General features: G+C 52.2%; 1 protein-coding gene across 2 annotated transcripts in view; it reads right to left on the reverse strand.

Moving 5' to 3' along the window:
* cadm2b (cell adhesion molecule 2b) overlaps window positions 1-18,040 on the reverse strand; it is a 646,038-nt gene that overhangs the window by 263,043 nt on the left and 364,955 nt on the right. For both annotated transcript variants that reach the window (XM_072513056.1, XM_072513057.1), the window contains exon 6: window positions 3,272-3,362. In XM_072513056.1, the coding sequence (XP_072369157.1) occupies window positions 3,272-3,362 (91 nt within the window). The remainder of the gene's footprint in view (window positions 1-3,271; window positions 3,363-18,040) is intronic.

Here is an 18,040-nt window from a genome sequence, read left to right on the forward strand (position 1 = left end):
CGGGCCCCCCCGCTCGATTCTCCGGCCCGGATGGGCTGAAGTCCCGCCGCTAAAATGCCTGTCCCGCCGGCGTAAATTAAACCACCTACCTTACCGGCGGGACAAGGCGGCGCGGGTGGGCTCCGGGGTCCTGGGGTGGGCGCGGGGCGATCTGGCCCCAGGGGGTGCCCCCACGGTGGCCTGGCCCGCGATCGGGGCCCACCGATCCGCGGGCGGGCCTGTGCCGTGGGGGCACTCTTTCCCTTCCGCCTCCGCCACGGTCTCCACCATGGCGGAGGCAGAAGAGACTCCCTCCACTGCACATGCGCCGCTCGGAGATGTCATTTCCGTGCCAGCTGGCGGAAAAGGCCTTTGGTGCCCCGCCAGCTGGCACCGACGCCGACCTAGCCCCTTCAGGTTGGGGCTCGGCCCCCAAAGATGCGGAGCATTCCGCACCTTTGTGGCGGCGCGATTCCCGACTGATTTGTACCATTTTGGGCGCCAGTTGGCGGACATCGCGCCGTTTCCGGAGAATTTCGCCCAGGTTTTACGGAGTCTTAAAGGAGGAAAGTGAGTTAGAGAGGGTGGGGAGGATGTCGGAGGGAATTCTGGAGGGTGGGGAGGCTGTTGGAGAGAATTCCGGAGGGTGGGGAGGCTGTCGGAGGGAATTCCGGAGGGTGGGGAGGCTGTCGGAGGGAATTCCAGAGGGTGGGTTGATGGCTGTCGGAGGGAATTCCGGAGGGTGGGGAGGCTGTCGGAGGGAATTCCAGAGGGTGGGGAGGCTGTCGGGGGGGAATTCCGGAGGGTGGAGAGGTTTGGGAGGAAATTCCGGAAGGTGGAGAGGTTTGGGAGAGAATTCCGGAGGGTGGAGAGGTTTGGGAGGAAATTCCGGAAGGTGGAGAGGTTTGGGAGAGAATTCCGGAGGGTGGAGAGGTTTGGGAGAATTCCGGAGGGTGGAGAGATTTGGGAGAATTCCGGAGGGTGGAGAGGTTTGGGAGAGAATTCCGGAGGGTGGAGAGGTTTGGGAGGAAATTCCGGAAGGTGGAGAGGTTTGGGAGAGAATTCCGGAGGGTGGAGAGGTTTGGGAGAATTCCGGAGGGTGGAGAGATTTGGGAGAATTCCGGAGGGTGGAGAGGTTTGGGAGAGAATTCCGGAGGGTGGAGAGGTTTGGGAGAGAATTCCGGAGGGTGGAGAAGTTTGGGAGAGAATTCTGGAGGGTGGAGAGATTTGGGAGAATTCCGGAGGGTGGAGAGGTTTGGGAGAGAATTCCGGATGGTGGAGAGATTTGGGAGAAAGTTCCGGAGGGTGGAGAAGTTTGGGATAGAATTCCAGAGGGTGGAGAAGTTTGGTAGAGAATTCCAGAGGGTGGAGAAGTTTGGGAGAGAATTCCGGGGGGTGGAGAGGTTTGGGAGAATTCCAGAGGGTGGAGACGTTTGGGAGAGAATTCCGGAGGGTGGAGAGGTTTGGGAGAATTCCGGAGGGTGGAGAAGTTTGGGAGAGAATTCCGGAGGGTGGAGAAGTTTGGGAGAGAATTCCAGAGGGTGGAGAAATTTGGGAGAAAATTCCGGAGGGTGGAGCGGTTCTGGAGAGAATTCCGGAGGGTGGAGGGGTTTGGGAGAATTCCGGAGGGTGGAGACGTTTGGGAGAGAATTCCAGAGGGTGGAGAAGTTTGGGAGAGAATTCCGGAGGGTGGAGGGGTTTGGGAGAATTCCAGAGGGTGGAGAAGTTTGGGAGAAAATTCCGGAGGGTGGAGCGGTTCTGGAGAGAATTCCGGAGGGTGGAGAGGTTTGGGAGAATTCCGGAGGGTGGAGAGGTTTGGGAGAGAATTCTGGAACTTGAGGCCCACGCAACTGAATGCACGGCCACCAATAGTGGGGCGATTACAATTGGGAACGCACAAATGACCAGAATTAGAGGAGTGCAGTGATCTCGGAGGATTGCGGGACTGGAGGAGATTACAGAGGGAGGGAGCAGTAATGTTGTGGAGAGATTTGTTCCAGATGCAACAGAGTCAGTGATCATAGGGCACAGATTTAACGTCATTGACAAAATTTCCAGGGTGATAGGAGGTTCATTTTCTATGTAAGGTTTGTTACGATGTGAAAAAGTGCGGTAACAGATTAATCGTAACTTTCAAAAAGGAATTGAATCATTAAAGGGAAGAGTGAAATGTGTCTGGTGATGGGGAGTAAGCAGGGAGGTGGGACTAGCAAGATAGCTCTTTAAAGAAACAGCTCAGTAATAATTGACAAAGAGTCATCGGACTCAAAACATTAGCTCTTTTTTCTCCCTACAGATGCTGCCAGACCTGCTGAGATTTTCCAGCATTTTCTCTTTCAGCTCGGAAACAATACCGGGTCCATTGTTTCCCTCTGTTTTGTGCTATGATTTTCTCGAGGAACCTGACAGCAATAGCATAACCTGATGGTTCTCATCACCCACCCATCTGCTAGTTCAGCTCATCCTTGACTCTTCTTTAACCAACTGACAGCCAGCTGTAAATTACATTCAATATTTCTACATTACTATCAGAGGCTCGAGATGAAGTGAGGAATCCCAGGAACAGGGGGCGAAATTCTCCGGAAACGGCGCGATGTCCGCCGACTGGCGCCCAAAACGGCGCAAATCAGATGGGCATCGCGCCGCCCCAAAGGTGCGGAATGCTCCGCATCTTTGGGGGCTGAGCCCCAACCTTGAGGGACTAGGTCGGCGCCGGATGAATTTCCACCCTGCCAGCTGGCGCGGAAATGACATCTCCGGGCGGCGCATGTGCGGGAGCGTTAGCGGCCGCTGGCAGTTTCCCGCGCATGCGCAGTGGGGGGAGTCTCTTCTGCCTCCGCCATGGTGGAGACCGTGGCGGAGGCGGAAGGGAAAGAGTGCCCCCACGGCACAGGCCCGCCCGCGGATTGGTGGGCCCCGATCGCAGGCCAGGCCACCGTGGGGGCACCCCCCGGGGCCAGATCGCCCCGCGCCTCCCCCAGGACCCCGGAGCCCGCCCGCGCCGCCTTGTCCTGCCGGTAAGGTAAGTGGTTTAATTTACGCCGGCGGGACAGGCATTTTAGCGGCGGGACTTTGGCCCATCCGGGCTGGAGAATCGCGCGGGGGGGCCCGCCAACCGGCGCGGCGCGATTCCCGCCCCCGCCGAATCTCCGGTGCCAGAGAATTCGGCAACCGGCGGGGGCGGGATTCACGCCAGCCCCCAGCGATTCTCCGACCCGGCGGGGGGGTCGGAGAATTTCCCCCAGGGTTCCTGCACCATGACTGTTGTTAATGCTGAGGGATGTTCACTCACGTTGGGTTCCCAGTAGCGCGACACTCCAGCCTCAATTCATCACCCTCTCGTGCAAAGTTCCTGGAGAAATCAATCTTCACCGAAGGTACATCTATAAGAAATGAAAACACGACGTATATCATGTGAACTGCATTTGGTAAAACATCACAGATGGCCAGATGTCGGTGCGCAGGAACAGGAAAACATTCAAACCTTCAGCCTGTTCCGCTATTCAAACAGATCACAAAAGAACAATAGATTATCGCCAATCTGTGACCTAACTCTATTTACCTATCTCCATTCCAAATCCCTGAAAACATTTGGTACCTATCAATCTCAAATTTAAAATCAATATCCAGCAGCAATTAACAATTTTAAAAAGATATTTCCAAACGCCATCCGTTTCCTAATTGCGCTCCGAAAAGATCTAGCTCGAATCTTTACACTCTGCCTCTTGTCCTGGTGCCTTTTTGAAAAACATTGTTGACAGGGTGTGGGTGTCACTGACTAGGTCATCATTTATTGCCCATCCTCAACATTTGCACCACACAAGTGCCAGGCAATGACCATCTCCCACAAGAGAGGATCTAACCATCGCCCTTTGACATTCAATGGCATTACCATCACTGATCCCCCATAATCAACATCCTGGGGGTTACCATTGATCAGAAACTGAACTGGACCTAGCCACATTAATACTGTGGCTACCTGAGCAAGTCGAAGGCTGGGAATCCTACCGCGTGTAACTCACCTCCTGACCCCCCCCAAAGCCTGTCCACCATCTACAAGGCACAAGTCAGGAGTGTGATGGAATGCTCTCCACTTGCCTGGATGAGCGCAGCTCCAACAACACTCAAGAAGCTCGGCACCACCCAGGACAAAGCAGCCGATAATACTCCAGTTGTGGCCTCACCAGTGTCTTATACAATTCTGGTGTCGATGGTAGCCGTGATGTGGAGATGCCGGCGTTGGACTGGGGTGAGCACAGTAAGAAGTCTTACAGCACCAGGTTAGCAGTTAGCTCCTGGTTGCAGTGCTCCGAAAGCAAGTGATTCGAAACAAACCTGGTGTTGTAAGACTTCTTATTATACAATTCCAACATTATATCCATATATGTGTATTCTATATCCCTGCCAGTGAAGTAGAGCATTCCATATGCTTTCTTTACAACCTTATCTACCTTATTGCTACCTTCGGGACCTGTGTACGTGTACGCCAAGATCTCTCACTTCATCGACCCCTCTCAGTATATTCCCATTTATTATGTATTCCCTTTAACTGTTTGACCTCCTTAAAAGGGGAGGCAGTGGCGTAGTGGTATTGTCGCTGGACTAGTTATCCAGAGACCCAGAGTCATGGGGCGAAATTCTCCCCCAATGGCGCGATGTCCGCCGACTGGCGCCAAAAACGGCGCCAATCAGACGGGCATCGCGCCGGCCCAAAGGTGCGGAATGCTCCACATCTTTGGGGGCCGAGCCCCAACATTGAGGGGCTAGGCCGGCACCGGAGGGATTTCCGCCCCGCCAGCTGGCGGAAATGGCGTTTGTTGCCCCGCCAGCTGGCGCGGAAATGCGGCGCATGCGCGGGAGCGTCAGCGGCCGCCGACAGTTTCCCACTCATGCGCAGTGGGGAGAGTCTCTTCCGCCTCCGCCATGGTGGAGGCCGTGGCGGAGGCGGAAGGGAAAGAGTGCCCCCACGGCACAGGCCCGCCCGCGGATCGGTGGGCCCCGATCGCGGGCCAGGCCACCGTGGGGGCACCCCCCGGGGTCATATCGCCCCGCGACCCCCCCAGGACCCCGGAGCCCGCCCACGCTGCTCACGACTTCGGCCCATCCGGGCCGGAGAATTGAGTGAGGGGTCCCGCCAACCGGCGCGGCCCGATTCCCGCCCCCGCCCAATCTCCAGTACCGGAGACTTCGGCAGGGGCGGAGGCGGGATTCACGGCGGCCAACGGCCATTCTCCGACCCGGCGGGGGGTCGGAGAATGACGCCCATGGTCTGGGGGCTCGGATTCGAATCCCGCCAGGGCAGATGGTGAAATTTGAATTCCGTGCAGTGCTGGTCCGAGGAATCTGAGGGCATCCTCTGTGACTGCTTGGAGTCTGTAGACTGGGCCATATTCAAGTTTGCGGCAGTTAACCTGGACGAGTACGCAAACACCGTCACAGACTTCATCAGTAAGTGTGTCGAGGACTGTGTACCAAAGAAGACAATACGGGTATTCCCCAGTCAGAAACCCTGGCTCAACCAAAAGGTCCACTCCCTGCTGACGTCCCGGACGGAGGCGTTCAATCTGACAACCCTGACCTATATAAGAAATCCAGGTACGACGTACAGAAAGCCATCAGCAATGCAAAAAGACAAAACCGCATCAAACTAGAGTCCCGGCCAACGACACTAACTCATGCTGACTATGGCAGGGCCTACACAAGATCACAGGCTAAGCAAGGCCAGGGGGAATATCTGGGGCTGGAGCATCCCTACCCGATGATCTGAACAAGTTCTATGCCTGTTTTGAGCAGTAGCCAATGTTTCAGTGCCACCCGTCCCAACAGCCCTGGACACACCCATACCCACTATTACAGCCTCAGAGGTAAGAGCTGCCTTCTTGAAAGTGAATCCGCGGAAAGCGACGGGCCCCGACAGAGTCCCTGGGCGAGCACTCAGAGCCTGCGCAGACCAGCTGGTGAGTGAATTCGCAGATATCTTCAACACCTCACTCCTCAGCTCTGAGGTCCCCACCTCCTTCAGGAAGACCACCATAATACCAGTACCAAAGAAGAACAAGGTAGCCTGCCTCAACGACTACCGACCGGTGGCCCTGACGTCTGTTATCATGAAATGCTTCGAGCGGCTGGTCATGAGTCATGAGACAGCCTCCCAGACGGTCTCGATCCACTGCAGTTCGCCGATCACCGCAACCGGCCCACAGCAGATGCTGTCTCTCTAGCTCTACACTCGAACACCTACATCAAATTGGTGTTCATAGACTACAGCTTCGCCTTCAACACCATTATCCTGACAAGACTTACAACCAAACTCTGCAATCTTGGACTTGACTCCTCCCTGTGCAGCTGGATCCTCGACTTCCTCACCAACAAACCGCAATCTGTCAGGATAGGCAACAGCACCTCCTCCACAATAGTCCCCAACACCGGGGCCCCGCAAGGATGTGTGATGTGTGCTCAGTCTTCCACTGTACTCCCTATACACACGATTGTGTGGCAAGATTCAACTCCAACTCAATCTGTACGTTTGCAGATGATACGACTGTGGAGGGTCGTATTTCAAACAACGACGAATCAGACTACAGAAGGGAGATGGATCACTTGGTTGCATGGTGTACCGAAAACAACCTCTCTCTAAATGTCGGAAAGACCAAGGAACTGATCATCGACTTCAGGAAGGGTAGCACGACCCCCCCACCCCCCGTCTACATCAATGGCTCCAAAGCAGAGATGGTCGATAGCTTTAAGTTCCTGGGGGTCACCATCACCAACAGTCTGTCCTGGTCCACTCACGTTGATGCAACAGTCAAGAAAGACTCTACATCCTCCGGAAGCTAAAGAAATTCAGCATGTCTGCATCAACTCTCACAAACTTCTGCAGATGTGCTATAGAGAGCATCCTATCCAGCTGCATCACAGCCTGGTACGGCAACTGCTCGGCCCAAGACCGCAAGAAACTGCAGAGTGTGGTGAACTCAGCCCAGTCCATCACACAAGCTTGCCACCCCCACATTGATTGTGTATACACCTCCCGCTGCCTCAGGAAGGCAGACAGCATTATCAGTCACCCTCCCACCCAGGCATTGCCTTCTTCCAGACCCTTCCATCAGGCAGAAGATACAGAAGTCTGAAGACCCGCACATCCAGATGTAGGAACAGCTTCTTCCCCACAGCTACTAGACTCCTCAACGACTCCCCCTCGGACTGATCTGTTCCCTGTAAGACACTATTCATGATGCCCTATGCTGCTCTTGCTCATGTATTTGCTTTGTTTAGCCCCTTGCTCCGCACTGTAACCAATCACTGTTTGGCGATGTACCATTTGTCAATGTTCTCTGTTGATTATTCTTTTGTCTACTATGTACGGACTGTGTACGTTCCCTCGGCCGCAGAAAAATACTTTTCACTGTACTTCGGTACTTGTGGTAATAAATCAAATCAAATCAATCAATCAATCAATCAATCAATATGTAAAGAGCAAGAGGGTATCCAGAGAAAGGGTTGGTCCACTCAAGGATATTGGAGGAAATCTATGTCTGGAACCAGAGGAAATGGGAGAAATACTGAATGATCCTTTGCCTCAGTATTCACCAAAGTGAAGGACTTGGTGGAGGGGGGTATAGGGTAGAGTGCGTAGATATTCTCAGTCATGTTGATATTAATAAAGAGGAGATGTTGGGCATCTTAAAAAGCATTAAAGTAGATAAGTCCCCAGGGTCTGATGGGATCTACCCCAGAATACTGAGGGAGGCAAGGGAGGAAATTGCTGGGGCCTTGCAGTAATCTTTGTATCCTCATTGGCTACAGGTGAAGTTCCAGAGGACTGGAGAGTAGCCAATATTGTTCCTTTGTTTAAGAAGGGCAGCAGGGATAATCCCGGAGATTATAGGCCGGTGAGCCTCACGTCAGTGGTAGGGAAACTATTGGAAAAGATTCTTACAGATAGGATTTACTCGCATTTGGAAACAAATGGACTTATCAGTGATGGACAGCATGGTTTTGTGAAGGGGAGGTCATGCCTCACTAATTTGATTGAGTTTTTTGATGAAGTGACAAAGATGATAGACGAGGGAAAGGCAGTAGATGTTGTATACATGGACTTCAGTAAAGCCTTTGACAAGGTACCTCATGGTAGACTGGTACAAAAGGTGAAGTCACCTGGGATCAGAGGAGAGCTGGCAAGTTGGATACAGAACTGGCTTGGGTACAGAGGGTAGCAGTAGAAGGGTACTTTTCTGAATGGAGGACTGTGACCAGTGGTGTTCCGCAGGGATCAGTGCTGGGACCTTTGCTCTTTGTAGTATATATAAATGATTTGGAAGAAAATGGAGCTGGTCTGATTAGTAAGTTCGCAGATGACACAAAAATTGGTGGAGTTGCGGATAGTGAAGAGGATTGTCAGAGGATATAAACTGGTTGGAGGCTTGGGGGGAGAAATGGCAGATGGAGTTTAATCCAGACAAGTGTGAGGTAATGCACTTTGGAAGGTCCAATGCATGTAGCAATTACACAGTAAATGGTAGAACACTTGCGAGTACTGACAGGCAGAGAGATCTGCGCGTGCAAGTCCACCGATCACTGAAAGTGGCAACGCATGTGGATAAGGTGGTCAAGAAGGCATAAGGCATGCTGGCCTTCATCAGTCGGGGCATTGAATATAAAATTTGGCAAGTCATGTTGCAGCTGTACAGGACCTTAGTTAGGGCTCATTTGGAATATTGTGTACAATTCTGGTCGTCACACTACCGGAAGGTACAGGAGCTTTTTACTAGGATGTTGCCTGGCATGGAGGACATTAGCGTATGAGGAGAGGTTAGATAAACTAGGTCTGTCCTCACTGGAATGGCGGAGTTGAGAGGCGACCTGATAGAGGTCTACAGGATTATGAGGCATGGACAGAGTGAATAGTCAGATGCTCTTTCCTAGGGTAGGAGAGTCAAGTACTGGGGGACATAGGTTTAAAGTGCGTGGGGAATAGTTTAGAACAGATGTGTGAGCCAAGTTTCTTACACAGAGGGTGGTAATTATATGGAACGCGGTGCCTGGGGAGGGGGTGGGAGCAGGTACGGTAGCGGCATTTAAGGGATGTCTAAATATATGAATAGGGTGAGAATGGAAGGATACGGACTCCGTAAGAGCAGACAGTTTTAGTTTAGGCAGGTACCATGGTTGGCACAGGCTTGGAGGGCCGAAGGGCCTGTTCCAGGGATGTGAATGGCTCATGGCAAGGCTGGAAATCTCGGCCTGGGAGTAAGCGGGTGGCCTTATGAGGAGAGGTTGGACAGGCTAGGCTTGTATCTGTTAGAGTCAGAAGCGTATGAGGAATCAAGGGATATGGGGGGGAAGTGGGATCAGGGTATTGAACTTAATGATCAGCTATGATCATAATGAATGGCGGAGCAGGCTCGAGGGGCCGAATGGCCTCCTTCTGCTTTATTTTCTACGTCTCTGTATGTGACTTAATTGAAACATATAAAATCTGGGTGCCTTCATGCATGAATCACAAAAAGTTAATATACAGATGTGGAAAGTAATTAGGAAAGATAATAGAATTGACAGAGTGGATGTGGAGAGGATGTTTTCTCTTGTTGGAGAATCTAGAATTAGGGGTCACTGTTTAAAAATAAGCAGCCACCCATATTATACATGTGGGTTATTGTAATTGTGTGGAACGTTTCTGTCAGAACCAGTGACTGCAGCTCACGCCCAGTGACACACCAGAAATGATCCTGTGATGGGGAATGTTCTGGAAATGGTATAGGGCGGCACGGTAGCACAGTGGTTAGCACTGTGGCTTCACAGCTCCAGGGTCCCAGGTTCGATTCCGGCTTGGGTCACTGTCTGTGCGGAATCTGCACGTTCTCCCCGTGTGTGCGTGGGTTTCCTCCGGGTGCTCCGGTTTCCCCCCACAGTCCAAAGACGTGCTGTTAGGTAATTTGGGCATTCTGAATTCTCCCTGTGTGTACCCGAACAGGCGCCGTCGGAGTGTGACGACTAGGGGATTTTCACAGTAACTTCATTGCAGTGTTAATGTAAACCTACTTGTGACAATAATAAAGATTATTATAAAGTGATGGATTGCAGGAAAACATCCAAATTTTCTACAAAACCTTTTGTGTTAGTCGCACGAAGTACACCCAGGAATAGTTCAATTGAAGGAATAAGCACAGGGCTAGTGGCCAAGAATTGATGCCCAGATAGTGGAAAAAGCAGGACTGTGCCCGCCATGTGCACGGGTAAGGAACGATATCCCTGCTTCCATGGCAGTGGCCTAAATGCCGTGACAAGGTCTGCACGTTGACTTTGCGGGTCCAGCAGAGGGGCAGGTGTTCCTGGTCGATGCAGACACACACTCAAAGTAACCTGAGGTGGTCTCAATGAAGTCAACCACTGCGAAAGAAACCAATGGGAAACTCAGTGAGATCTTGGCGAGATTCGGAAAGCCAGAGCTGATCGAGAGCGACAATGGGTCATAGTTTACAGCCCAAGAGTTAAAGACAACTTAAAGGTGTGTGGAATCCAACTTATAAAATAAGCACCTGAACACCCAACCACAAATGGTTTAGCTGAAAGGTTTATCCAGTCCTTGAAACACACACGGAAAGTTTCCACGGACTAAGGTTCACTTCATTGCCGTGTGAACAAGTTTAAAGCAACAAACCGAAACATAGCACCTGCGATTACACCAAGATCATCACCTTTATTATTGATGAAAAGGAAGCTGAGGGCCACCTTTGATTTACTCTTGCTAGAGGAGACATCTGACATAGTCGAACAAAACCACCAGTCACAGGTCTTGAGTGATGTGTTGGATGCTCTGGATCCGTGGAACACATACAGGCCACCAATTCGGGATCATTCGGGAGGCAGAGGGGGTCATAGATAGCAGCTTCAGGGAATTAGTTACACCAAAGATTGGAGATAGATGGGTAACTGTAAGAGGGACTGGGAAAAAACAGTCAGTGCAGGGATCCCCTGCGGTCGTTCCCCTGAGAAACAAGTATACCGCTTTGGATACTTGTGGGGGGGGGGACTTACCAGGGGTAAGCCATGGGGTACGGGCCTCTGGCACGGAGTCTGTCCCTGTTGCTCAGAAGGGAAGGGGGGAGAGGAGCAGAGCATTAGTAATTGGGGACTCTATAGTCAGGGGCACAGATAGGAGATTTTGTGGGAGCGTGAGAGACTCACGTTTGGTATGTTGCCTCCCAGGTGCAAGGGTACGTGATGTCTCGGATCGTGTTTTCCGGGTCCTTAAGGGGGAGGGGGAGCAGCCCCAAGTCGTGGTCCACATCGGCACTAACGACATAGGTAGGAAAGGGGATAAGGATGTCAGGCAGGCTTTCAGGGAGCTAGTATGGAAGCTCAGAACTAGAACAAACAGAGTTGTTATCTCTGGGTTGTTGCCCGTGCCACGTGATAGTGAGATGAGGAATAGGGAGAGAGAGCAATTAAACACGTGGCTACAGGGATGGTGCAGGCGGGAGGGATTCAGATTTCTGGATAACTGGGGCTCTTTCTGGGGAAGGTGGGACCTCTACAGACAGGATGGTCTACATCTGAACCTTCGGGGCACAAATATCCTGGGGGGGAGATTTGTTAGTGCTCTTTGGGGGGGTTTAAACTAATGCAGCAGGGGCATGGGAACCTGGATTGTAGTTTTAGGGTAAGGGAGAATGAGAGTATAGAGGTCAGGAGCTCAGATTTGACGTCGCAGGAGGGGGCCAGTGTTCAGGTAGGTGGTTTGAAGTGTGTCTACTTCAATGCCAGGAGTATACGAAATAAGGTAGGGGAACTGGCAGCATGAGTTGGTACCTGGGACTTCGATGTTGTGGCCATTTCGGAGACATGGATAGAGCAGGGACAGGAATGGAAGTTGCAGGTTCTGGGGTTTAGGTGTTTTAGTAAGCTCAGAGAAGGAGGCAAAAGAGGGGGCGGTGTGGCGCTGCTAGTCAAGAGCAGTATTACGGTGGCGGAGAGGATGCTAGATGGGGACTCATCTTCCGAGGTAGTATGGGCTGAGGTTAGAAACATGAAAGGAGAGGTCACACTGTTGGGAGTCTTCTATAGGCCTCCAAATAGTTCTAGGGATGTAGAGGAAAGGATGGCGAGGATGATCCTGGATAAGAGCGAAAGTAACAGGGTAGTTATTATGGGAGACTTTAACTTTCCAAATATTGACTGGAAAAGATATAGTTCGAGTACATTAGATTGGGTCGTTTTTTGTACAGTGTGTGCAGGAGGGTTTCCTGACACAGTTTGTTGACAGGCCAACAAGAGGCGAGGCCACATTGGATTTGGTTTTGGGTAATGAACCAGGCCAGGTGTTGGATTTGGAGGTAGGTGAGCACTTTGGGGACAGTGACCACAATTCGGTGACGTTTACGTTAAGGATGGAAAGGGATAAGTATACACCGCAGGGCAAGAGTTATAGCTGGGGGAAGGGAAATTATGATGCCATTAGATGTGACTTGGGGGGGATAAGGTGGAGAAGTAGGCTGCAAGTGTTGGACACACTGGATAAGTGGAGCTTGTTCAAGGATCAGCTACTGCGTGTTCTTGATAAGTATGTACCGGTCAGGCAGGGAGGAAGGTGCCGAGCGAGGGAACCGTGGTTTACCAAAGAAGTGGAATCTCTTGTTAAGAGGAAGAAGGAGGCCGATGTGAAGATGAGGTGTGAAGTTTCAGTTGGGGCGATGGATAGTTACAAGGTAGCGAGGAAGGATCTAAAGAGAGAGCTAAGACGAGCAAGGAGGGGACATGAGAAGTATTTGGCAGGAAGGATCAAGGAAAACCCAAAAGCTTTCTATAGGTATGTCAGGAATAAGCGAATGACTAGGGAAAGAGTAGGACCAGTCAAGGACAGGGATGGGAAGTTGTGTGTAGAGATAGGCGAGATACTAAATGAATATTTTTCGTCAGTATTCACTCAGGAAAAAGATAATGTTGTGGAGGAGAATGCTGAGCTCCAGGTAAATAGATTAGATGGCATTGAGGTACATAGGGAAGAGGTGTTGGCAATTCTGGACAGGCTGAAAATAGATAAGTCCCCGGGACCTGATGGGATTTATCCTAGGATTCTCTGGGAGGCCAGGGAAGATATTGCTGGACCATTGGCTTTGATTTTTATGTCATCATTGGCTACAGGAATAGTGCCAGAGGACTGGAGGATAGCAAATGTGGTCCCTTTGTTCAAAAAGGGGAGCAGCGACAACCCCGGCAACTATAGACCGGTGAGCCTCACGTCTGTAGTGGGTAAAGTCTTGGAGGGGATTATAAGAGACAAGATTTATAATCATCTAGATAGGAATAATATGATCAGGGATAGTCAGCATGGCTTTGTGAAGGGTAGGTCATGCCTCACAAACCTTATCGAGTTCTTTGAGAAGGTGACTGAACAGGTAGACGAGGGTAGAGCAGTTGATGTGGTGTATATGGATTTCAGCAAAGCGTTTGATAAGGTTCCCCACGGTAGGCTATTGCAGAAAATACGGAGGCTGGGGATTGAGGGTGATTTAGAGATGTGGATCAGAAATTGGCTAGCTGAAAGAAGACAGAGGGTGGTGGTTGATGGGAAATGTTCAGAATGGAGTTCTGTCACAAGTGGAGTACCACAAGGATCTGTTCTGGGGCCGTTGCTGTTTGTCATTTTTATCAATGACCTAGAGGAAGGCGCAGAAGGGTGGGTGAGTAAATTTGCAGACGATACTAAAGTCGGTGGTGTTGTCGATAGTGTGGAAGGAAGTAGCAGGTTACAGAGGGATATAGATAAGCTGCAGTGCTGGGCTGAGAGGTGGCAAATGGAGTTTAATGTAGAGAAGTGTGAGGTGATTCACTTTGGAAGGAATAACAGGAATGTGGAATATTTGGCTAATGGAAAAGTTCTTGAAAGTGTGGATGAGCAGAGGGATCTAGGTGTCCATGTACATAGATCCCTGAAAGTTGCCACCCAGGTTGATAGGGTGGTGAAGAAGGCCTATGGAGTGTTGGCCTTTATTGGTAGAGGGATTGAGTTCCGGAGTCAGGAGGTCATGTTGCAGCTGTACAGAACTCTGGTGCGGCCGCATTTGGAGTATTGCGTACAGTTCTGGTCACCGCATTATAGGAAGGACGTGGAGGCTTTGGAGCGGGTGCAGAGGAGATTTACCAGGATGTTGCCTGGTATGGAGGGAAAATCTTATGAGGAAAGGCTGATGGACTTGAGGTTGTTTTCGTTGGAGAGAAGAAGGTTAAGAGGAGACTTAATAGAGGCATACAAAATGATCAGAGGGTTAGATAGGGTGGACAGAGAGAGCCTTCTCCTGCGGATGGAAATGGCTAGCACGAGGGGACATAGCCTTAAACTGAGGGGTAATAGATATAGGACAGAGGTCAGAGGTAGGTTCTTTACGCAAAGAGTAGTGAGGCCGTGGAATGCCCTACCTGCTACAGTAGTGAACTCGCCAACATTGAGGGCATTTAAAAGTTTATTGGATAAACATATGGATGATAATGGTATAGTGTAGGTTAGATGGCTTTTGTTTCGGTGCAACATCGTGGGCCGAAGGGCCTGTACTGCGCTGTATTGTTCTATGTTCTATGTTCTAACACTTAAAATTGTGCAACACTATTTTATTAAGTTAGAAACTGTTGAACATAATTTCACTGTGGGTTAACACGATGTTAGATTAAACTAAAGACCTATGCCTGTCCTACCAGTCTATGCACTCAGCACGTGGTGAGGACCTGTGCTGTAAGCAGTAAGCTCTGTCCTTGTAGGAGGCTGCATCCCGAATGAGCGGGAACTCTGATGCCCCCTGTCTTTATAGTGAGTGTGCTCTAACTGGTGATTGGCTGCGGTGTTGTGTGTGTTGATTGGTCTTGCTGTGTGTCCATCAGTGTGTGTATCTGCACCATGATATACTGATGTACATCATGACATCCCCCCTTTTATAAGAAAATGCATGTGTGTGGCAATAAATGTATGGTGAGAATGTTCCTAACTACGTGTGGGGTGCAAAGACATATTTACAGGACTATGTACATGAGAACTAAGCTTTTTACATGGGAAGGTGCCTGGTGCAGAGAAGCAGTGTGCAACAAGAGTAACAAGATCAACACTATATACAAACCAGAGAAACGATCAAACAAAGCAACAAAACAATTCAGAGAGTCCATAAGTTCGCAAAGTTCATAAATTTAGTCTCTGAGGTGGGCGACGAATTCTGGTTGACCACCTCAAGGGTGGGTCGAGAGTCGCCGGTTCAGGAGCGGGCTGGACTGCGTCAAAGTCAGGGGGATGCAGAGTGACAGGGAGCTCTGCATAGTCCGTGGCAGGGTCAGCAGGAGGGCGAGGCAACACTGGAGGATCACGTGGCGAGCGTGGAACGAGACGAAGGGCGCGTCGATTGCGGCGCAGAATAGAGCCATCCGGTAGACGAACCAGGAACGAGCGGGGGGCCACCTGCCGAAGGACCACAGCAGTTGCAGACCAGCCCCCATCCGGAAGATGGACGTGGACGTTGTCATCTGGAGCCAGAGCAGGGAGATCAGCTGCACGGGAGTCATGAGCCGCCTTGTGCTGTGCACGAGACAGCTGCATCCGGCGAAGGACCGGAACGTGGTCGAGGTCTGGGACATGGATGGACGGCACCGTCGTCCTCAGGGTGCGACCCATGAGTAACTGGGCTGGCGACAGGCCAGTGGACAGTGGGGCGGAGCGATAGGCCAGCAAGGCAAGGTAGAAATCACACCCACCATCGGCAGCCTTGCATAGGAGCCGTTTGACTATATGTACTCCCTTCTCCGCTTTGCCGTTGGATTGGGGGTACAGGGGACTGGATGTCACATGGTCAAAATTGTACCGCCTGGCAAAGTTGGACCATTCCTGGCTGGAGAAGCAGGGGCCATTGTCCGACATAACCGTGAGTGGGATGCCGTGTCGAGCAAATGTTTCTTTACATGCACGAATGACGGCAGACGAGGTGATGTCGTGCAACCGTATCACCTCCGGGTAATTCGAAAAGTAGTCCACGATCAGGACCTGGGGTGAGATTCTCCGACCCCCCGCTGGGTCGGAGAATCGCCGGGGGCTGGCGTGAATCCCGCCCCTGCCGGTTGCCGAATTCTCCGGCACCGGAGATTCGGCGGGGGCGGGAATCGCGCCGCGCCGGTTGGCGGCCCCCCCGCACCCCCCCGTGATTCTCCGGCCCGAATGGGCCGAAGTCCCGCTGCTAGAATGCCTGTCCCGCCGGCGAGGATTAAACCACCTCTCTTACCGGCTGGACAAGGCGGTGCGGGTGGGCTCCGGGGTCCTGGGGGGGGGGGGCGAGGGGCGACCTGGCCCCGGGGGGTGCCCCCACGGTGGCCTGGCCCGCGATCGGGGCCCACCGATCCGCGGGCGGGCCTGTGCCGTGGGGGCACTCTTTTCCTTCCGCCTTCGCCACGGTCTCCACCATGGCAGAGGCGGAAGAGACCCCCTCCACTGCGCATTCGCGGGGATGCCGTGAGCGGCCGCTAACGCTCCCGCGCATGCGCCGCCCGGAGATGTCATTTCCGCGCCAGCTGGTGGGGCGGAAATCAGTCCGCCGCGGGTCTAGCCCCTCAAGGTTAGCACTCGGCCGGTCAAGGGGCGGAGGATTCCGCACCTTTGGGGCAGCGCGATGCCGGACTGCTTTGCGCCGTTTTTGGCGCCGGTCGGCAGACATTGCGCCGATACCGGAGAATTTCACCCATAGTCTCTACCCAGCACGTGGAACAGGTCGATGCCCACCTTGGTCCATGGTGACGTGACCAACTCATGGGGCTGCAGGGTCTCACGTGGTTGGGCCGGCTGGAAGCGCTGACAGGTGGGGCAGTTGAGCACTGTGTTGGCTATGTCCTCATTAATGCCGGGCCAGTACACTGCCTCTCGGGCCCGGCGGCGGCACTTTTCCACGCCAAGGTGGCCCTCGTGTAGTTGTCCCAGGACAAGTTGGCGCATGCAATGCGGGATGAGAATGCGGTCCAGTTTTAGAAGAACCCCCTCTACTACCGCCAGATCGTCTCTGATGTTGTAGACCTGCGGGCATTGGCCCTTGAGCCACCCGTCCGTTAGGTGGCGCATGACACGCTGTAGCAAGGGGTCAGCCGCCGTCTCGCGGCAAATTTGGACGAGGCGTTCATCCGAGGCAGGTAGATTGGAGGCCGCGAATGCCACATGGGCATCAACCTGGCAGACAAATCCCGCTGGGTCACATGGAGTGTTGACTGACCTGGAGAGAGCGTCAGCAATGATGACGTCTTTGCCTGGGGTGTATACCAGCTGGAAGTCATATCGCCGGAGCTTGAGAAGAATACGCTGGAGGCGAGGCGTCATGTCGTTCAAGTCTTTCTGTATTATATTGTGGAGATGCCGGCGTTGGACTGGGGTGAGCACAGTAAGAAGTCTCACAACACCAGGTTAAAGTCCAACTGGTTTGTTTCAAACACTAGCTTTCGGAGCGCTGCTCCTTCCTCAGGTGAAGGAAGGAGCAGTGCTCCGAAAGCTAGTGTTTGAAACAAATCTGTTGGACTTTAACCTGGTGTTGTAAGACTTCTCACTGAATTATATTGACCAGCGGGCGATGGTCGGTCTCGATGGTGAATTGAGGAAGTCCGTAGACATAATCGTGAAACTTAACCACACCGGTCAGAAGGCCCAGGCACTCCTTTTCTATCTGCGCGTAGCGCTGCTCCGTGGGGGTCATCGCACATGACGCATATGCAACGGGGGCCACGATGAGGCCTCATCACGTTGAAGGAGCACTGCCCCGATGCGAACTGGCATCGGTCGAAATTTTGGTCTCCTTTGCTGGATCAAAGAAAGCTAAGACCGGGGCCGTGGTCAGTTTTGCTTTGAGTTTTCTCCATTCGCGCTCGTGGGCAGGGAGCCATTGGAAGTTTGTCGTCTTCCTGACCAGGTTGCTGAGAGCCGTGGTATGAGAGGCGAGGTTATGGATAAATTTCCCTAAAAAATTGACCATGCCCAGAAATTGGAGAACCGCCTTCTTGTCCTCTGGTGTTTTCATCGCTGTGATGGCAGCTACCTTGTCCGCATCCGGCTGCA

Source organism: Scyliorhinus torazame, chromosome 8 (genome assembly GCF_047496885.1).
Source record: "Scyliorhinus torazame isolate Kashiwa2021f chromosome 8, sScyTor2.1, whole genome shotgun sequence".
NCBI lineage: Eukaryota > Metazoa > Chordata > Chondrichthyes > Carcharhiniformes > Scyliorhinidae > Scyliorhinus > Scyliorhinus torazame.